The 23400-nt window shown below is 39.7% G+C and overlaps 1 protein-coding gene across 2 annotated transcripts in view; it reads right to left on the bottom strand.

Moving 5' to 3' along the window:
* The window catches only part of EIF3J (eukaryotic translation initiation factor 3 subunit J), a 40196-nt gene that overhangs the window by 7133 nt on the left and 9663 nt on the right, over positions 1-23400 (bottom strand). For both annotated transcript variants that reach the window (XM_068550721.1, XM_068550712.1), the window contains exons 3-4: positions 11669-11726; positions 11072-11163 (exon numbers count right to left, since the gene is read on the bottom strand). In XM_068550721.1, the coding sequence (XP_068406822.1) occupies positions 11072-11163; positions 11669-11726 (150 nt within the window). The remainder of the gene's footprint in view (positions 1-11071; positions 11164-11668; positions 11727-23400) is intronic.

Here is a 23400-nt window from a genome sequence, read left to right as displayed (position 1 = left end):
TTTATGTTGGAGACTAATATCAAGATACAACAAAATAAGCATAATTCTAACTTCAATGACCAAGAAAGATAAAATCAATACAACTTCTTAGACTGAGCTGTAAGAATCCATTGCTTGTTCTGATCATATAAACACACATGAAGGGACTTCCCTGGTGGTGCAGTGGTTAAGAATCCACCTGCCAGTGCAGGAGACACGGGTTCGATCCCTGGTCTGGCAAGATCCCACATGCTGCAGAGCAACTAAGCCCGTGTGCCACAACTACTGAGCCTGCGCTCTAGAGCCCGCGAGCCACAACTACTGAGCCCACGTGCCACAACTACTGAAGCCTGTGTGCCTAGAGACCATGCTCCACAACAAGAGAAGCCACCACAATGAGAAGCTCGCACACTGCAATGACGAGTAGCCCCCGCTCGCTGCAACTAGAGAAAGCCCTCACGCAGCAACAAAGACCCAACGCAGCCAATAATTAATTAATTAATTAAAAAACACACGTGTGGGTATTTTTAGATATACAAATTATTAAAAAGAATCTAAAATGTTCCTGACTTGGGGGAAACAGACATTCTCACACACTGTTGGCCATGACAATTTGCTACTAAAAAGGAATTTTAGTAGCTGATTCCAGGCCTAAGGGAGTTTACCAGATAAGCTGGGCATTACATTTTTTTCTTTTAATTTTTATTTATTTTTGGCTGCATTGGGTCTTTGTTGCTGCACGCAGGCGCTCTCTAGTTGCGGTGAGCGGGGGTTACTCTTCGTTGCAGTGCGCGGGCTCTCATTGCGGTGGCTTCTCTTGTTGCGGAGCACGGACTCTACGTGTGCGGGCTTCAGTAGTTGTGGCTTATGGGCTCTAGAGCGCAGGCTCAGTAGTTGTGGCGCATGGGCTTAGTTGCTCTGCAGCATGTGGGATCTCCCCAGACCAGGAATCGAACCCGTGTCCCCTGCATTGGCAGGCGGATTCTTAACCACTGTGCCACCAGGGAAGCCCCAGGCATTACTTATTGTGCCAGAAAACAAGGAACCTTTCAAAGACTAATGGAGTTCTGTCAAAAGGATGAAGATAGGAACAGCTTAGAGGGACCCCTACTGTCCAATGTTGGAACAATTTCAGCATCAAAAATAATCGCTGTGGGCTTCCCTGGTGGCGCAGTGGTTGAGACTCTGCCTGCCAATGCAGGGGACACGGGTTCGAGCCCTGGTCTGGGAAGATCCCACATGCCGCGGAGCAACTGGGCCCGTGAGCCATAATTACTGAGACTGCACGCCATAATTACTGAGCCTGCGCTCCGCAACGAGAGAGGCCGCGATAGTGAGAGAGGCCACGATAGTGAGAAGGCCCGCGCACCGCGATGAAGAGTGGCCCCCGCTTGCCACAACTGGAGAAAGCCCTCGCACAGAAACGAAGACCCAACACAACCATAAATAAATAAATTAAAAATAATAATAATAATAATCACTGTATCTGAATGAAATGTATAAAAACCTGTAAGTCCATAAATTTACTCAAAAAGAAAAAATTAAAACCCACAAAATCGGGCTTCCTTGGTGGCGCAGTGGTTGAGAATCTGCCTGCCAATGCAGGGGACACGGGTTCGGGCCCTGGTCTGGGAAGATCCCACATGCCGCGGAGCAACTAGGCCCCGTGAGCCACAGCTACTGAGCCTGCGCGTCTGGAGCCTGTGCTCCGCAACAAGAGAGGCCGCGATAGTGAGAGGCCCGCGCACCGCGATGAAGAGTGGCCCCCACTTGCCGCAACTAGAGAAGGCCCTCGCACAGAAAACGAAGACCCAACACAGCCAAAAATAAATAAATAAATAAACAAATAAAAATAAAAATAAGGGAGAGTGAAAGCATCCTCTCTCTTTCCTTAAAAAAAAAAAAAAAAAACCCCACAAAATCCCTCATTTTTCACCACTTAAAGTTATTACACCCCCTCCTTACTCTGAAAATTGGCAATTAAAAGAAAAGAAGCTTTTACATTTTCTAATACAAACCATATCCAAAGTAACCAAATAGCAAAAAAGAAAAAAAAGCCAGCCAATAAAAAAATGGAAGAAAAGTCATAGAATGAAAAACCACCATTCTGCAATCCCTTAAGAAATAATTAGGCAATGATCATCAATGACACTAAAACTACTGGGTGACAAGTTGATGTGAAACTGGATTACCTGTAAGAAGAAATATGTAATTAATTTTACAACAGAAGGATCAGACTGTCACCAACTTAACCCAGTAATCAATTTTAGCATCACTAATAATAGGACAGACATTACATGACTCCTGATGTGTGTGATGCAGTATGAAGCATACAGCATTACCTCTGAAGTATTCCAACCAAAAATGTTTAATCTGAATCCAATCAAACTTTCAGACTTCACCGCCAAGTTACAGGAAATTGTAACTACAAGGAAGCAATAAGACAAATCTAGACGGTGGGGTGTTCTACAAGACAACTGCCCTACTCTCTTCAATAAGTCAATGTCATTCTAAAGAGAAAGACATACACTCTAAGAGACTTAGGATACATTAACAACAAAGTAAATGCAAGGTCCTTGTCTGAACAAACCATATGTAAAAACATTTTGGGACAATTAAAGAAATGTATATAAACTGAGTATTAGATGATGTTACAAAATTATTGTTCATTACATTAGGAAAGTAATCATGTGAGAAACATTCTTGCTTTTTCAGAGATGTATACTGAAGTATTTAAAGGTAAAATGCATAATGTTTGTTATTTATTTGATTATATTTTAGCAAAAAAAGAACAGATGAAGTATGGTAAAATATTAACAACTGTTAAATTTAGGTAATTTGTATGATTATCCATCATGCTATTTGCTTGAAATTTTTCTTAATGAAAAGTCAAGGGAATTCCCTGGTGGTCCAGTGGTTAGGACTGGGCATTTTCACTGCGGGGGCCCAGGTTAAAAATAAAATAAGAGGTTCTAGAGAGAAGATGGCGGAAGAGTAAGACGCGGAGATCACCTTCCTTCCCACAAATACAGTAGAAATACATCTACACGTGGAACTGCTCCTACAGAACACCCACTGAACGCTGGCAGAAAACGTCAGACCTCCCAAAAGGCAAGAAACTCCCCCGGTACTTGGGTAGGGCAAAAGAAAAAAGAAATAACAGAGACAAAAGAATAGGGACGGCACCTGCACCAGTGGGAGGGAGCTGTGAAGGAGGAAAGATTTCCACGCACTAGGAAGCCCCTTCGCGGGCAGAGACTGCGGGTGGCAGAGAGGGGAAGCTTCAGAGCCACGGAGGAGAGCGCAGCCACAGGGGCGCGGAGGGCAAAGCGGAGAGATTCCCGCACGGAGGCTCGGCGCCGAGCAGCACTCACCAGCCCGAGAGGCTTGTCTGCTCACCCGCCGGGGCGGGCGGGGCTGGGAGCTGGGGCTCAGCTTCGGTCGGATGGCAGGGAGAGGACTGGGGTTGGCGGCGTGAACACAGCCTGAAGGGGTTAGCGCACCACAGCTGGCCGGGAGGGAGACCGGGAAAAAGTCTGCAGCTGCCGAAGAGGCAAGAGACTTTTTCTTGCCTCTGTTTCACGGCGCGCGAGGAGAGGGGATTCAGAGCGCCGCCTAAATGAACTCCAGAGACTGGCGCGAGCCGCGGCTATCAGCGCGGACCCCAGAGACAGGCGTGAGACGCTGGGGCTGCTGCTGCCGCCTCCAAAAAGCCTGAGTGCGAGCACAGGTCACTCTCCACACCGCCCCTCCCGGGAGCCTGTGCAGCCCGCCACTGCCAGGGTCCCGTGATCCAGGGACAACTTCCCCGGGAGAACGCACTGCGCGCCTCAGGCTGCTGCAACGTCGCGCCGGCCTCTGATGCCGCAGGCTCGCCCCGCCTCCTCTGTACCCCTCCCTCCCCGCGGCCTGGGTGAGCCAGAGCCCCCGAAGCAGCTGCTCCTTTAACCCCGTTCTGTCTGGGCGGGGAACAGACGCCCTCAGGCGACCTACACGCAGAGGCGGGTCCAAATCCAAAGCTGATCCCCAGGAGCTGTGCGAACAGAGAAGAGAAGGGGAAATCTCTCCCAGCAGCCTCAGAAGCAGCGGATTAAAACTCCACAAACAACTTGATGTGCCTGCATCTGTTGAATACCTGAATAGACAACGAATCATCCCAAATTCAGGAGGTGGACTTTGGGAGCAGGATATATTAATTTTTCCCCTTTTCCTTTTTTTTTGTGAGTGTATATGTATATGCTTATGGGTGAGATTTTGTCTGTATAGCTTTGCTTTATAATAGCTTTATTTTACCTCACTATATTATAGCCTCTTTCTTTCTTTCTATTTTTTCTCCCTTTTACTCTGAGCCGTGTGGACGAAAGGCTCTTGGTGCTCCAGCCAGGCATCAGGGCCGTACCTCTGAGGTGGGAGAGCCAACTTCAGGACACTGGTCCACAAGAGACCTCCCAGCTCCACGTAATACCAAACGGCAAAAATCTCTCAGAGATCTCCATCTCAACATCAAGACCCAGCATCACTCAATGACCAGCAAGCTACAGTGCTGAACACCCTATGCCAAACAACTAGCAAGACAGGAACACAGCCCCATCCATTAGCAGAGAGGCTGCCTAAAATCATAATAAGGCCACAGACACCCCAAAATACACCACCAGACGTGGACGTGCCCACCAAAAAGACAAGATCCAGCCTCATCCACCAGAACTCAGGCACTAGTTCCCTCCACCAGGAAGCCTACACAACCCACTGAACCAACCTTAGCCACTGGGGACAGATACCAAAAACAAAGGGAACTACGAACCTGCAACCTGTGAAAAGGAGACCCCAAACACAGTAAGATAAGCAAAATGAGACGACAGAAAAACACACAGCAGATGAAGGAGCAGGGTCAAAACACACCAGACTTAACAAATGAAGAGGAAATAGGCAGTCTACCTGAAAAAGAATTCAGAATAATGATAGTAAGGATGATCCAAAATCTTGGAAATAGAATAAACAAAATGCAAGAAACATTTAACAAGGACGTAGAAGAACTAAAGAGGAACCAAGCAATGATGAAAAACACAATAAATGAAATTAAAAATACTCTAGATGGGATCAATAGCAGAATAACTGAGGCAGAAGAAAGGATAAGTGACCTGGAAGATAAAATGGTGGAAATAACTACTGCAGAGCAGGATAAAGAAAAAAGAATGAAAAGAACTGAGGACAGTCTCAGAGACCTCTGGGACAACATTAAACGCACCAACATTCGAATTACAGGGGTCCCAGAAGAAGAAGAGAAAAAGAAAGGGACTGAGAAAATATTTGAAGAGATTATAGTTGAAAACTTCCCTAATATGGGAAAGGAAATAGTTAATCAAGTCCTGGAAGCACAGAGAGTCCCATACAGGATAAACCCAAGGAGAAACACGCCAAGACACATATTAATCAAACTGTCAAAAATTAAATATAAGGAAAACATATTAAAGGCAGCAAGGGAAAAACAACAAATAACACACAAGGGAATCCCCATAAGGTTAACGTCTGATCTTTCAGCAGAAACTCTGCAAGCCAGAAGGGAGTGGCAGGATATACTTAAAGTGATGAAGGAGAAAAACCTACAACCAAGATTACTCTACCCAGCAAGGATCTCATTCAGATGTGATGGAGAAATTAAAACCTTTACAGACAAGCAAAAGCTGAGAGAGTTCAGCACCACCAAACCAGCTTTACAACAAATGCTAAAGGAACTTCTCTAGGCAAGAAACACAAGAGAAGGAAAACACCTACAATAACAAACCCAAAACATTTAAGAAAATGGGAATAGGAACATACATATCGATAATTACCTTGAATGTAAAAGGATTAAATGCTCCCACCAAAAGACACAGGCTGGCTGAATGGATACAAAAACAAGACCCATATATATGCTGTCTACAAGAGACCCACTTCAGACCTAGAGACACATACAGACTGAAAGTGAGGGGATGGAAAAAGATATTCCATGCAAATGGAAATCAAAAGAAAGCTGGAGTAGCAATTCTCATATCAGACAAAATAGACTTTAAAATAAAGACTATTACAAGAGACAAAGAAGGACACTATATAATGATCAAGGGATCGATCCAAGAGGAAGGTATAACAATTGTAAATATTTATGCACCCAACATAGCAGCACCTCAATACATAAGGCAAATACTAACAGCCATAAAAGGGGAAATCGACAGCAACACAATCATAGTAGGGGACTTTAACACCCCACTTTCACCAATGGACAGATCATCCAAAATGAAAATAAATAAGGAAACACAAGCTTTAAATGATACATTAAACAAGATGGACTTAATTGATATTTATAGGACATTCCACCCAAAAACAACAGAATACACATTTTTCTCAAGTGCTCATGGAACATTCTCCAGGATAGATCATATCTTGGGTCACAAATCAAGCCTTGGTAAATTTAAGAAAATTGAAATCGTATCAAGTATCCTTTCCGACCACAACGCTATGAGACTAGATATCAATTACAGGAAAAGATCTGTAAAAAATACAAACACATGGAGGCTACACAATACACTACTTAATAACGAAGTGATCACTGAAGAAATCAAAGGGGAAATCAAAAAAATACCTAGAAACAAATGACAATGGAGATACGACGACCCAAAACCTATGGGACGCAGCAAAAGCAGTGCTAAGAGGGAAGTTTATAGCAATACAAGCCTACCTCAAGAAACAGGAAACATCTCGAATAAACAACCTAACCTTGCACCTAAAGCAATTAGAGAAAGAAGAACAAAAAAACCCCAAAGCCAGCAGAAGGAAAGAAATTATAAAGATCAGGTCAGAAATAAATGAAAAAGAAATGAAGGAAACAATAGCAAAAATCAATGAAACTAAAAGCTGGTTCTTTGAGAAGATAAACAAAATTGATAAACCATTAGCCAGACTCATCAAGAGAAAAAGGGAGAAGACTCAAATCAATAGAATTAGAAATGAAAAAGGAGAAGTAACCACTGACACTGCAGAAATACAAACGATCATGAGAGATTACTACAAGCAACTCTATGCCAATAAAATGGACAACCTGGAAGAAATGGACAGATTCTTAGAAATGCACAAACTGCCAAGACTGAACCGGGAAGAAATAGAAAATATGAACAGACCAATCACAAGCACTGAAATTGAAACTGTGATTAAAAACCTTCCAACAAACAAAAGCCCAGGACCAGATGGCTTCACAGGTGAATTCTATCAAACATTTAGAGAAGAGCTAACACCTATCCTTCTCAAACTCTTCCAAAATACAGCAGAGGGAGGAACACTCCCAAACTCATTCTACGAGGCTACCATCACCCTGATACCAAAACCAGACAAAGAGGGCTTCCCTGGTGGCGCAGTGGTTGAGAATCTGCCTGCCAATGCAGGGGACACGGGTTCGAGCCCTGGTCTGGGAAGATCCCACATGCCGCGGAGCAACTAGGCCCGTGAGCCACAATTACTGAGCCTGCGCGTCTGGAGCCTGTGCGCTGCAACAAGAGAGGCAGCGATAGTGAGAGGCCCGCACACCGCGATGAAGAGTGGCCCCCGCTTGCCGCAACTGGAGAAAGCCCTCGCACAGAAACGAAGACCCAACACAGCCAAAAATAAATAAATAAATAAATAAAATTTGAAAAAAAAAAAAAGCAAGGAACATGACTTTAAAAAAAAATGTAATGTACACTAAATTAAAATGTATTACTTTAAAACCAGACAAAGATGTCACAAAGAAAGAAAACTACAGGCCAATATCACTGATGAACATAGATGCAAAAATCCTCAACAAAATACTAGCAAACAGAATCCAACAGAAAATTAAAAGGATCATACACGATGATCAAGTGGGGTTTATCCCAGGAATGCAAGGATTCTTCAATATATGCAAATCAATCAATGTGATACACCATATTAACAAATTGAAGGAGAAAAACCATATGATCATCTCAATAGATGCAGAGAAAGCTTTCGACAAAATTCAACACCCATTTATGATAAAAGCCCTGCAGAAAGTAGGCACAGAGGGAACTTTCCTCAACATAATAAAGGCCATATATGACAAACCCACAGCCAACATTGTCCTCAATGGTGAAAAACTGAAACCATTTCCACTAAGATCAGGAACAAGACAAGGTTGCCCACTCTCACCACTATTATTCAACATAGTTTTGGAAGTGTTAGCCACAGCAATCAGAGAAGACAAAGAAATAAAAGGAATCCAAATCGGAAAAGAAGAAGTAAAGCTGTCACTATTTGCAGATGACATGATACTATACGTAGAGAATCCTAAAGATGCTACCAGAAAACTCCTAGAGCTAATCAATGAATTTGGTAAAGTAGCAGGATACAAAATTAATGCACAGAAATCTCTTGCATTTCTATACACTAATGACGAAAAATCTGAAAGTGAAATTAAGAAAACACTCCCGTTTACCACTGCAACAAAAAGAATAAAATATCTAGGAATAAACCTACCTAAGGAGACAAAAGACCTGTATGCAGAAAATTATAAGACACTGATGAAAGAAATTAAAGATGATACAAATAGATGGAGAGATATACCATGTTCCTGGACTGGAAGAATCAACATTGTGAAAATGACTCTACTACCCAAAGCAATCTACAGATTCAATGCAATCCCTATCAAACTACCACTGGCATTTTTCACAGAACTAGAACAAAAAATTTCACAATTTGTATGGAAACACAAAAGACCCCGAATAGCCAAAGCAATCTTGAGAACGAAAAATGGAGCTGGGGGAATCAGGCTCCCTGACTTCAGACTATATTACAAAGCTTCAGTAATCAAGACAGTTTGGTACTGGCACAAAAACAGAAATATAGATCAATGGAACAGGATAGAAAGCCCAGAGATAAACCCACACACATATGGTCACCTTATCTTTGATAAAGGAGGCAAGCATATACAGTGGAGAAAAGACAGCCTCTTCAATAAGTGGTGCTGGGAAAATTGGACAGCTACATGTAAAAGTATGAAATTAGAACACTCCCTGACACCATGCACAAAAATAAACTCAAAATGGATTAAAGACCTAAGTGTAAGGGCAGACACTATCAAACTCTTAGAGGAAAACATAGGCAGAACAGTCTATGACATACATCACAGCAAGATTCTTTTTGACCCAGCTCCCAGAGAAATGGAAATAAGAACACAAATAAACAAATGGGACCTAATGAAACTTAAAAGCTTTTGCACAGCAAAGGAAACCATAAACAAGACCAAAAGACAACCCTCAGAATGGGAGAAAATATTTGCAAATGAAGCAACTGACAAAGGATTAATCTCCAAGATTTACAAGCAGCTCATGCAGCTCAATAACAAAAAAACGAACAACCCAATCCAAAAATGGGCAGAAGACCTAAATAGACATTTCTCCAAAGAAGATATACAGATGGCCTACAGACACATGAAAGAATGCTCAACATCATTAATCATTAGAGAAATGCAAATCAAAACTACAATGAGATATCATCTCACACCGGTCAGAATGGCCATCATCAAAAAATCTAGAAACAATAAATGCTGGAGAGGGTGTGGAGGAAAGGGAACACTCTTGCACTGTTGGTGGGAATGTAAATTGATACAGCCACTATGGAGAACAGTATGGAGGTTCCTGAAAAAACTACAAATAGAACTACCATAAGACCCAGCAATCCCAATACTGGGCATATACCCTGAGAAAACCATAGGTCAAAAAGAGTCATGTACCAAAATGTTCATTGCAGCTCTATTTACAATAGCCAGGACATGGAAGCAACCTAAATGTCCATCGACAGATGAATGGATAAAGAAGATGTGGCACATATATACAATGGAATATTACTCAGCCATAAAAAGAAATGAAATGGAGGTATTTGTAATGAGGTGGATGGAGTTAGAGTCTGTCATACAGAGTGAAGTAAGTCAGAAAGAGAAAAACAAATACAGTATGCTAACACATATATACGGAATCTAAGGGAAAAAAAAAAAAAAAAAAAAGGCCATGAAGAACCTAGTGGCAAGATGGGAATAAAGACACAGACCTACTAGAGAATGGACTTGAGGATATGGGGAGGGGGTGGGGTGAGATGTGACAGGGTAAGAGAGTGTCATGGACATATATACACTACCAAATGTAAAATAGATAACTAGTGGGAAGCAGCCGCATAGCACAGGGAGATCAGCTCGGTGCTTTGTGACCACCTAGAGGGGTGGGATGGGGAGGGTGGGAGGGAGGGAGACGCAAGAGGGAAGAGATATGGGAACATATGTATATGTATAACTGATTCACTTTGTTATAAAGCAGAAGCTAACACACCATTGTAAGGCAATTATACTTCAATAAAGATGTTTTAAAAAAATAAATAAATAAATAAATAAAATAAAATAAAATAAGAAAGCTCGCCATGATCTATGGCAAGATTTCCATGATATATTAAATAAAGCAAGGTGAAAACTATAAAAATTGGGAGGAATATGACTATACAGTTGTATACAAATGTACAAAGTCACCTTGGAGACATCATAAACCAATATTTACTTATGGGATAGAGGGAAAGAAACAGGACAAATGAGTGAAGAGTTGGGAGTGCTTCTTAATATCATTCTGATTTTTGAATCATGTAAATGTGTCTTCTATTCAAAAAGCAAGTAAATTAACACAAAATTCCTGATCTTGCTCCAAATAATCAAGAACAAAACCATTTATACAGCACATGGCACAGAAATGGACACTTTCTGTATTCACTCAAAATGTACACTGCAAAAAAAAAAAGAATAATCATAGCTAGAGAGAACTGCAGGCACTGACAAAAATCACTGACTATGGTCACAACACAGTCATGTTCCCAAATGTCTGTGAAAACTTAAAAAGGCATTCTAATACATAAAGCTTCTGGGTTTGGTTTTTGCAAAAACAACAAATTCAGTTTGTTTGGGATCATCTTATCTGATGGTATCCATTTATAGTCCTTACAAAGCCCTTCAAATGATTAGGTAATATTGCCTATTAAGATACTGTACCGCTACTGATGTGAGAATTCTGTATTTTAGAAAATAAATAGTACTTACCCTCTTTTTAATTTCTTCTTGCCTTTTCTTCTGCTGCCGTTCTTTCTCTTTTATCTTCTCTGCTGTTTTTTTCTTTTCTGAAATTTTTACTTCTGAAAGTAATGTTTTAATCACAGTTATCTTGAATACTTGCCAGTTTATGAATGAGACAGACATGATACTTATATACTTCAAGAGACCAAACCTCACCCAGCTCCAATTTCGTATGGTGATTTCCTGACAAATAAGAATAGGAAAGTTCTGGGACTCTCCCTTTCTCCTCTCTAATTTGACCCCTAAGATCCAAACATCTCCCTTCTTATTTCCCTACAGTCCTTTAGGCAGGACTTAGATCATTCAACTATGATGCCTTATCTTTTACTCTCTCCTTTAACAAAAACACTCAAACAGAAATTTGGCAGGTATCTAATCTGATTATGTTTTGAGGAGAGAGAAGAGATACAGGGAGAAGAGAATGAAGTGGGAATGGAAGGATGTTTGGTTTCTAAAAATAACCAAAATTTCCGATTTTGTAGGCATTTTCTCATTTGTCTTAACATAAGCATCAGATATTCACTAAGATATAAAACCAAAAATGGAAGAACCCCAATGGCTCACCTGGTTTTACTTCTGCTTCTTCTTTTTTTTCATCATCATCATCATCATCCCAGTTATCCTAAAGAAAAGGACCTCCGTTAATAATTCTTGCATGTTTACTTTTCCATGTGATCTTTATTATCAGCTTGTCTAACTCCACAGAAACAAGTTTGTTGGGGTTTTTTTTGGTGTTGCATTAAATTTCTGAATTAATTTTGGGAGAACTGACATCTTATAATGTTGAACTGCCCTAGCCAAGAAAAAGGGCTATCTTTCCATCTGTTCAAGGCTACCTCTGTATCTTTCAAGGAGTGTTTTAAAGTTTCTCTTAGAGGTTTTGCGCATTTCTCTTTAGGTTTATTCCTAAGTATTTCATCATCTCTGTTGCCATTGTTAATAGGTTTTTTTTTTCCTTTTATGTCCTCTAACCAGTTACTATTTTAGTATAGAAAACCTATTGGTTTATGTTAATTTTTATCTTGCTACCTTACTAAATTCATTTCACTTAAGTTAGTTCCATCATTGATTCTCTAGGGTTTTCCCAGGTATACTACCATATCACCTGCAAACAAGAGATAGCTTTATTCCTTCTTTACCAATTCGTGTGCCTCCACAGTTGATTTCTCTAACTGCACTGGCAAAACCTCTAGTACAGTGTGAATGAACAGTGGCAGAGAAAATGGGCATCATTGCTTTGTTCTTCTCTTAATGGAAATGCCTCTAGTGTTTTCCCCATTAAGTGCTATGTACCCCACCACATTTATGCAGTAAAATTTAATCTTTTCTTTTATTCCCTCTGGATTCCAAGTCAATTAGAAAGTCTTTTCTTTTTTTTAAATTTATTTATTTTATTTATTTATTTTGGGCTGTGTTAGGTCTTCGTTGCTGCACGCGGGCTTTCTCTAGTTGCGGCGAGCGGGGGCTACTCTACATTGAGGTATGCAGGCTTCTCACTGCGGTGGCTTGTCTTGTTGCGGAGCACGGGCTCTAGCCGCGCGGGCTTCAGTAGTTGTGGCTCGCGGGCTCTAGAGCGCAGGCTCGGTAGTTGTGGCGCACAGCCTTAGTTGCTCCGCAGCATGTGGGATCTTCCCGGACCAGGGCTCGAACCTGTGTCCCCTTCATTGGCAGGTGGATTCTTAACCACTACGCCACCAGGGAAGCCCAGAAAGTCTTTTCTTAAAGCAAGGAATTTTCTTCTAGAACATGTATGCTTTCATTGTTTTTTCATTTAGATCTCTGATCCACTGGAGGTTTTTCTTTTGTATGGTGTCAAGTATGGATCTAATTTTATCTTTTTCCAAATGGTTACCCACTGTCACAGCACCATCTATTGAAAAGTCCACCTTTCCAATATTTTCTAACTATAAATGGAGTATAATCTCTAAAAATTGTGAACCACTATGTTGTACACCTGAAACTTATAATATTGTAAATCAGCTATATCTCAATTTTAAAAAAAGTCCATCTTTGCCCTGTGATTTACCATATACTAAATTTTCTTAGGTACCTGGTCTATTTCTGTTTTCTATTCTACCCACTGGTCTGTTGTCTCTTCACGTACCAGTACCTACTGTTTTGATTAGAGGCTTTATCGTATGTAAGCTGGGGCTAGTCATCCCTTGCAGGTTTTCAGGTTTTTTTTACTGTTTTCCTGGCCATTCTTGCACATTTGTTTTTCCATATGAACTCTTCTATCAACTTGTCTAACTCCACAAAAAAGCTTCTCCATTAACAATTAAAACACAAGACAACCAAGCCAAAACTAACAGCCTCTCTTAAATAATTCACAGTTGTTTTAAATGAAAAATTGAGCAGTCTTTATACTTCTTACTTCCCCAAATGTAAAAGCATCCAACATTCTAGCTAATGGCTTGATTATTTCAAGCAATATTCCATACAACACAACCCTGGTTAATGAATTAAATCTTTATAAAAATTTAAGCCCAACACTATAAATCAACTATATTTCAATTTTAAAAAATTAAATTAAAAAAAAGTTAATCCCAGTATTAGAAAAGTCAAGAGCTGATCAACAGCTTCATGGAACCCACTCCCTAAATTGGGTGAGGCAATTTAAGGTGGATCTATACTGTCTTTTCTATGGCCAGCACAGTCACTGGGCTAAATATAAACCAATTATCAAACAATCTTCTAAAGGCTCCACAGAAGTTAGAAGGTTTAAGTTTAATAGAGAAAGACACAGCCCTGTGTTTAAATAGGCTTTAATCTATAGGTAGCCTGACCACTGTCTCAACAACCGCCAGGCACACCAGGACACGTCACTGGAAGCTGAGCCACAGCATGGCAGGTGCAAAGCAGGAGGCCCTGACGCTACTGGAAGATGCAGAGGCTGACTAATGTGCCATAACTATGACACCAAGCTTCTGGTTTTTAACAAGACAGGTCATAAATCTGAATCAGTCTAGGTATATAAACTAACCAAGCCTTGATTCTTAATAAAAATCTGTAAATCCAAAGAAATAAAAAATCCTGATTAAGGCTGCCATGGGGTCTGCAAGCAGTGGGAAGAACTTTGTACAAAAGCATTTTTATAATAACTTTACCTTCGCAATTTAACACTTAGTTCATAGTTAACAAACAGAATGAAAGCAAACCAGCTAGTCATCGTTTGAACATCTAAGACACTAGATTAGAAATTAGACAGCAAATGTTTATATTACCCTGCTGGTTTGCTTAAGTGCTTGTATCAATACACCATAGTACAAAAGGAACCAGAGAGCTAAGTATAAAAGTTAACTACTACCAGGAGTTTTTTGTCATTTTATTCTTCACAGAACACAGGAAAGCTGGGTCTGTGAGTGATGTGCTGCCTAGATGGTGCTTCAGATAAAAGGACCATTTGCTTACTTCCAGGGGATGTTTATTTATAACTCCCTACTAATAACAGTGATGATGATAATAATAACAATAGATAGCATTTACTGAGGGCTGACTTTGCACCAAGCACTGTGCAACGTACTTTATGTTTTATTTTTACTTTTTAGAATAAAAAGAATAAAATACCTAGGAATAAACCTACCTAGGGAGACAAAAGACCTGTATGCAGAAAACTATAAGACACTGATGAAAGAAATTAAAGATGATACCAACAGATGGAGAGATATACCATGTTCTTGGATTGGAAGAATCAACATTGTGAAAATGAGTATACTACCCAAAGCAATCTACAGATTCAATGCAATCCCTATCAAATTACCAATGGCATTTTTTACGGAGCTAGAACAAATCATCTTAAAATTTGTATGGAGTCACAAAAGACCCCGAATAGCCAAAGCAGTCTTGAGGGAAAAAAATGGAGCTGGAGGAATCAGACTCCCTGACTTCAGACTATACTACAAAGCTACAGTAATCAAGACAATATGGTACTGGCACAAAAACAGAAACATAGATCAATGGAACAAGATAGAAAGCCCAGAGATTAACGCACGCATCTATGGTCAACTAATCTATGACAAAGGAGGCAAAGATATACAATGGAGAAAAGACAGTCTCTTCAATAAGTGGTGCTGGGAAAACTGGACAGCTACATGTAAAAGAATGAAATTAGAATACTCCCTAACACCATACACAAAAATAAACTCAAAATGGATTAGAGACCTAAATATAAGACTGGACACTATAAAACTCTTAGAGGAAAACATAGGAAGAACACTCTTTGGCATAAATCACAGCAAGATCTTTTTTGATCCACCTCCTAGAGTAACGGAAATAAAAACAAAAATAAACAAATGGGACCTAATGAAACTTCAAAGCTTTTGCACAGCAAAGGAAACCATAAACAAGACGAAAAGACAACCCTCAGAATGGGAGAAAATATTTGCAAATGAATCAACGGACAAAGGATTAATCTCCAAAATATATAAACAGCTCATTCAGCTCAATATTAAAGAAACAAACACCCCAATCCAAAAATGGGCAGAAGACCTAAATAGACATTTCTCCAAAGACGACATACAGACGGCCACGAAGCACATGAAAAGCTGCTCAACATCGCTAATTATTAGAGAAATGCAAATCAAAACTACAATGAGGTATCACCTCACTCCTGTTAGAATGGGCATCATCAGAAAATCTACAAACAACAAATGCTGGAGAGGGTGTGGAGAAAAGGGAACACTCTTGCACTGTTGGTGGGAATGTAAATTGATACAGCCACTATGGAGAACAATATGGAGGTTCCTTAAAAAACTAAAAATAGAATTACCATATGACCCAGCAATCCCACTACTGGGCATATACCCAGAGAAAACCGTAATTCAAAAAGACACATGCACCCGAATGTTCATTGCAGCACTATTTACAATAGCCAGGTCATGGAAGCAACCTAAATGCCCATCAACAGACGAATGGATAAAGAAGATGTGGTACATATATACAATGGAATATTACTCAGCCATAAAAAGGAACGAAATTGAGTCATTTGTTGAGAAGTGGATGGATCTAGAGACTGTCATACAGAGTGAAGTAAGTCAGAAAGAGAAAAACAAATATCGTATATTAATGCATGTATGTGGAACCTAGAAAAATGGTACAGATGAGCCGGTTTGCAGGGCAGAAGTTGAGACACAGATGTAGAGAATGGACACCAAGGGGGGAAAACTGCAGTCGGGTGGGGATGGTGGTGTGCTGAATTGGGCTATTGGGATTGACATGTATACACTGATGTGTATAAAATTGATGCCTAATAAGAACCTGTAGTATGAAAAAACAAACAAACAAAACAACTAATACTAAACTTTCATTGGGTTATTTGTATGGAAATATGTTAATATAAATGTTTCAGACATTACATGAAATTTCTAAAAATCTTATATTTGTATGTGTATGGAAATATGTATGGAAATATGTTAATATAAATGTTTCAGACATTACATGAAATTTCTAAAAATCTTATATGTTCTGGTATAATGTTATAAGTAATAATCCTAGTTATTACTTTAAAATGTATATCTCAGAAATAACCAATTTTCTTGTCAACTGCATTATTATGAACTTTCATCAAATCTTTAACTGTGGTCATTTTTAAGTCTTTTGTCATTTACAGACAGTTCTGGGTGTACTCTGATGCTTTTGCAAATATGTTCCTATAAAAGGGTTTCATGTTCAAGAAATTCATGGAAAAGACTCTGACAAGTACAGGTTTCTGGTAACTGACTGTACTGCTGAACTGAATGAATAAGCATTTTCAGAACTCTAATGAAAAACTGATGAACTCAAAAAAGTGCTAACAAAAGATCAAGATGAAAAAAAAAAATTAATTACATGGGACTGAGTGAACTGATGAGGATGAGTATAGTTTTTGTGACTTTCTGTCTGAATTAAAAAAAAAAATCCCACAAGGACTCAGAGGCAAAGAATATACAAATCAATTTTCACTGCAAAGTAAAGGAGCTGTTACAGTGGAGGATTACTGGACTGAATGTCAATATTATGACATAGTATGAGTGTGTTTCAGGTTTGGTAATTGCAATCATTGTTGCTTTTGTTGTGGTCATCCATGTACAATGCTTGGTGTCAGTCTATTTATCTCTTGTAAAAATAAAATGCAATGTGTGTGTGTGAAAAAAAAAAAAAAAATTTTGGCTGCACAGAGAGGCTTGTGGGATTTTAGTTCCCCAGCCAGGGATTGAACCTGGGCCCTTGGCAGTGAGAGCACGGAGTCCTAACCATTGGAAAGCCAGGGAATTCCCCAAAGGACTTTACATATAGTAACAATTAACCCTCACAAAAGTTCTGTAAGTAAGGTGGTGTTATCCCTACTTTACATATAAGTACACTAAGGCCCAGAGATAGCTATCCCACAGTCTGAATGGAAAAATAATGAAGGAACCTGTTTTGAACAGGCCAAAGTTCCTTTAAAGCGTCATATTAAACATGACTTCTTAACTGAGTGCTGAAGTATAAAATAAATGTCTGGGAACTAGGTCCCTCCACACCAAAATCTGTTCTTTCAATTAGTTCTGGAATGAGGTCCCCTGGAATTTCAAGGAACCCCATATCAAAGAGAAGGGTTACAGTACATACTAAGATATGCCCAGCTACAACTATGTCAATTATTCATCTCAAATTGCCTGTGCTAGATTTCCACTAATTTTAACAAATGAGTCTAGCAGCCTCTGGTACTAGGAGGCCAAGAAGGGAGAGGTATAGCTGGAAATGAGCAGCTCCATCCCAGTAACTCCAACATAGAGAAACAGCACAACAGAGTAACATTTTTGTTCAATGCTGATGTGCCTCAGTTCCCTTTACCAGTAAAACATCACCCCACCCATATCACTGCTCCTTCAGTATCTCATTTGCACTAACTCTATGCCCCACCCCTACCCTGCCCTGGTTTCCCTATCAAAGAATAAACCTTATTCCAGACAGTCATTACATTGTCCCATCAGTGCAAGCATAACAAGGCTACCTAGAATTCCACCACAGAATGGATTTTAGTAGCAAAAACAGTGGTTCCTATCAATAAGTCCTGGAAACAGCCATGACATCTGCTCCTCAGTTCATAAAAGGACCATGAAAGGCACCCTCACCCCAGACTGCTTGAAACAGTAATAACTGCCCTGAAGATATTCCTATACTGAGGACAAGTTCCTAAAGAAGGAGCATAGTGATGTCAGCAAAAAGAGACTGGCCATACTTCCAAATAGATGCAATCCCAAAAGCAGAAGGCCAGGTAGCTTTCCCCCAGAACTTAAGAGTTTTTGCATCCTTAGTTATAAAAGTAAATGTATAAAAGTAGACGAATGTCTACATCTGCCCAATTTTCCATAAACATCAGGACTTTGTAAATGCTGACAATAAATTCAGATAAAATGTAAGAAGGGTTCCAAGAGAAACACCTAAAATGAACACTTAAAATAGGGAGTTAAGTCTATAATTTAGTAAGCCCTAAATGGTTGTTTTTGGTTCAAAAGATTACCTATAAATATCCAGTTACATTCTTTACCCAATTATCATTGGTAGCCAATAACTCTTCCAACTATAATATCCAATCTATCTCCAAAAGTATTAACCAGGCTGCTCTCCTAAAATGGCCAGCTTCCTTAGAAGAGAGGCTGTTGATAAACTACTCGCTTATCTATACTCATGTTCTACAGACACACACCCAGCATCATTTGAGCCACTTCTCTGAGAGATGGCTGCTTTTCAAGTTTAAAACCTGCTTCCCAATCAAATATGACTAAGAATTGAAAACATAACATAAAAAATTTAAACCCTGCTTTCTTTTTATTCTTAATAATGCAGCCAATAGTTGGCCAGTCTGTCATTTTTATAATGTACAACTACAGAATGTCACATGCAATGAGAGAACACATTTAGGGCTGAAAATGTTTTCCAACTTAAGCAAGATATATTTATAGATCGTCAAATAGAAGTAGCTTCAAATGAGCAGTAAATTTCTTCTGTCCCATAGCAATAGCCCATTAACTAACATATACTCCTCCCCCTTTCTTTAGTTTGGTTTAGATAAAGCATAATCTCTTGCAGTAAGAGTCATTTACTGGTGTTCTGTAAGCTGTACCAACCTGCTCTGAGAAGCCTCAGAACTCTGTAGTGAGCTCCTGCCATGGCTAGACCTGCCAGGAAAGTTTAGTTTTTAAAAGAAGCCCAAATATTCTTTCATCACCTCAAAACTATGATGGTCTCTGGAAGCCAAGGTACCTCTCTCAATAAATTCTACTTCACTTAATTCAATTCATTAAGTTTTTAACACCCTACTATGGCTCAGCACTCTGCTGAATTCCATCTGAATGCTGACCTGTCTCATATTTGGAACTGTTATCAATTCTACTTTAAATTCCTGGCTAAGCTAGATCAAGAACAAGACACTGAACTCTAAACAAGTGGCTTATTTATTTTCAATGGTCCAGCATGACAAACATATTAGGTAAACATTTTTCAGTATTTTTTTTCTGCCTTTTAAATTCTTAAGATGTCATTTATTGTGTTTTTCTTTTAAAAAGGAAAAAACAAAAACAAAACAAAGAAGGTAAAAGGAGATTCAAATTGCAAAACAAAGGAGAATACAGAGGCACAAGTGGAGGAGTTGTTTACTCGATAGAAACAAGGTAGCCGAGTTTAATTATGGCGAACTGGGTAGGGGGCCCGGAGGGGGTAATGGATGCCTTATTGTAAAAATAACCGTCCTAACTAAACATGCTTCCTAACTAAAAACTTACTAGTTTATAAAAAAAACTGTCAGGGTATTGAAATGATATAATTGGTATTTTCTTCAAAATAATCTGGTTGGGGGAGGAAAGCAGTAAGTGGGGATACAGAAGATAAAAGATTGGTCATGGTTTCTTAAAATTTTATTTTTCTTTATTTTATTTTTTGGCTGTGTCGGGTCTTAGTTGTGGCACGCAGGCTTCTCTCTAGCTGTGGTGTGCAGGTTCTCTCTCTAGTTGTGGTGCGTAGGCTCCAGAGTAGGTGGGCTCTGTAATTTGCAGCACATGAGCTCCCTAGTTGAGACGTGTGGGCTCAGTAGTTGCGGCACGCAGGCTTAGTTGCCCCGTGGCATGTGGGATCTTAGTGCCCTGACCAGGGATCGAACCTGTGTCCCCTGCATTGGAAGGCAGATTCTCTACCACTGGACCACCAGGGAAGTCCCTGGTCACGGGTTTATTAAACTTTTCTTTCCACTTCTGTATGTGTTTAGAACTTCTCATAAGTTACACACACACACTTCCAGATACCCATTTCCTAGCAAAATGCCACCTTCTGAGAACTTCCCAGCAATCTCCAATTTCTTTGAAATACAGATCCCCTACTTCAGAAGTAATGTTTCCAACGCTTAAAAATGTCCTTACTCTGGTAGATTTAAACTATTAACCAGGATAGGATCCTAACAGACAGTTGAATGGGCACGATGAGGCAGGCAGTTTTCAACTAAGTCAGCTCTCTAGGATCTTTTAAAGAAATTCTGTAATAACATTACAGAAGCAAATGTCTGAGATGCTTGATCAAAGCCAGAAGTTTTCTCAAAACAAACTCTACACACTCTGAATAAATCTAGCTTCTAATCTGTTTTACTGAAATGATGGGATACTAGTAAAATGGAGTAAAAGTTGTATTGTTCCAGCTTGCAGTGGGTAGGTACTCACTGCCTTCTTTCTTTCTTTTTTTCCATGTATCTATTTGGCTGCGTTGGGTCTTCACTACTGCGCACGGGCTTTTCTCTCGTTGTGGCAAGCGGAGGCTACTCTTTGTTGCAGTGCACGGGCTCTAGGCGCACAGGCTTCAGTAGTTGTGGCACGTGGGCTCTAGAGAGCAGGCTCAGTAGTTGTGGCACATGAGCTTAGTTGCTCCGCAGCATGTGGGATCTTCCCGGACCAGGATCGAACCCGTGTCCCTTGCACTGGCAGGCGGACTCTTAACCACTGCACCACCAGGGAAGTCTGTGCCTTCTTAATCAACACAGCCTACACACCATTCCAGCAATGGGGAAGGAGTCCAGAGATATATGCCAAGCAAACAATTCCTCCCACTGCCTCTGCATAACATCAGAATAGTACAGAAAGGGAATATAAAGCTAACGTGACATGAAAGTACGCTCCCTAGTTCTCACCTTTTCACTGGGAAGAAGCATAGACTCCCCCCCCCCATGAATATTAAAAATTCTACAGTTTCACCTAAATGCACTGCCACTTTCAGATAGCTATTTGAAAAGTCAAGCGCAGCAAAATGCTATATCTACTGAAAGACAGTAAACTACTGAAGCAAGTTACTGTAACGAAGACCTCAGTTTTCCTTTCATTTCTCAGGACACTACAAATGACACTAAACCTATACTCTTAAAGGTTAAACACTAGATGCTGACATAAACTGAAGAACTTACTGTTTCTACATACCTTACTTTTGAAGGACTTTTCAAAAATTCACATACTGTATTATTTAAGGACTATGATTATTCGATCTCATGGAAACTAAACCTTGTTAGCATCTCCTTACAAAAGGATTAAACGCTAAAACATTAGAAATCAGAAATTTGGTATTATAGGTATCCCTCACTTTTTAAAGTTCACTTTATGCCACTTCGTTTTTTCGAATGACCTTCATTAATAACTGTGCTCGCTAAGTAAAAGAAATCCAAAGAGGATTTTCGCTTTTATTACAAGTGAAAATAGCATTTGTTTTTGCACTGAGCCATTATAGAGGCAGCGTGCACCCAAGCAGCAAGAGTGGCACCGCCAAGGCCAAGCTCCTTCTCCACCAAGCTGCTCAGCATCTCAGCATCAAGCTGTCATAGCTTTGAACTGTGTCTGCGAGCATCTGTGCTTTACCTTGATTCATCTTGTGCATTTGTTAGCAAGATGTGTCCTAAGGCAGTTGCTTCTTTCAGCTTAGGGAAGGTTTCATAGGAATGCTCTACTTTCGGATAGCAGGGAAAACCTGTACTCACTACCATTCAAAGTGACAAATTTCAACTCTAGACTGGTAACCTCTGAGCAAGCAAAAACTTGCTTGATAACCATGGTCATTCAGTTCAAAACAAAAAATTCACAGTAAACAGCCACCGTGGAGAGAACTTACTCCTACTGAGCTTAAGAAAGCACAAAAAAATGTGGCACAAAAATAACCCCAGCTACTCGATCTAAACAGCCTAAAGATATTTTCCATTAGCCAGAAAAATATTCTCTCTTGCAGAGAGAGAGAATTAACATTTACTGAGTGCCTACCAAGTGCCAGGCAACTCTGCTTAATGCTTGACATATTATCTCATTTAAAGTGCAAAATAATCCTCAGAGGTAGCTTCTGTAATGACAAGATTGGGAAATGGAAGAGAAAAAAAAAGGATTAAAAAACTGGTTCATGACCACAAACAGAAAATGTCAAGGCAAAAATATAGATCCAGGTCTGTCTATTCCAAACGACTAGGAATCAAACTACTCCATGAACACCTTATCTTGGAAATCTTGGAGAAACTCAACAGAAATAAACCAGCATTTCAACATGGAAATAAAATGGACAAGTTCAGCTTTCTACTCCAATATCAACTTCAAAGTTTATGTAAAAGAAATAAGCTACTTGTATAAAAGAAAGAAATTCTGCACTAAAAGAGTGCAAAGAGGCGAGATAACCTTTAGGGTACATAAGATTTACCTTTTTGTAAATAAGATTTACAACTTATAAATCTCCAAAATTAGTTCCAAGTGGTAAGAATTATATTTATCAGGATTGACACCATTTAGATACAATAGTTTCAGTCAGGCTTCTTCATGATATCAGTCTAGACTACTTCATTCAAACTTCATTTTCTGGTAATCCTTTTCTGATTTCTCTAGTCGTTTCTTCTCACTTATTCCCAATTTTCATAACAGATGTCTTAACTCCTACATCCACTCTGCACAGAAAAAGTGAAAGGACAAATCTGAACTAAAGGCTCAAAACAGAAAATCTGCTACAATGTAGGGAGGTAACTAATATCTTGCAATGAGGCTGATAACAATCCATTCCCATGTCTATACAACATTTAAATGAAGCATTTAAGTATCTTCACAATAGTATTGCTCATTTATTAACCCCAAGATTTGCAAAGCTCAGGTCATCCCTGAACCTCAGGCTGTTCAATGAATTGGACATCCACCTCATCAGACTCAGGTAAAATGGGTAAAATGTAACAAAAGCAGTATTAACACAGAATTCAGAGTGATTACCTAGCTTAAATTTTTTTCAACCCAAGCAGAAGGATTTGTAGGGTTGTTAGCATGAGCTGAAGGGTAGAAGTTAGA

This window comes from Eschrichtius robustus, chromosome 1, assembly GCF_028021215.1.
Source record: "Eschrichtius robustus isolate mEscRob2 chromosome 1, mEscRob2.pri, whole genome shotgun sequence".
NCBI lineage: Eukaryota > Metazoa > Chordata > Mammalia > Artiodactyla > Eschrichtiidae > Eschrichtius > Eschrichtius robustus.
Note: the sequence above shows the minus strand (reverse complement) of the source record. Positions and strands in the feature narration are given on the sequence as shown.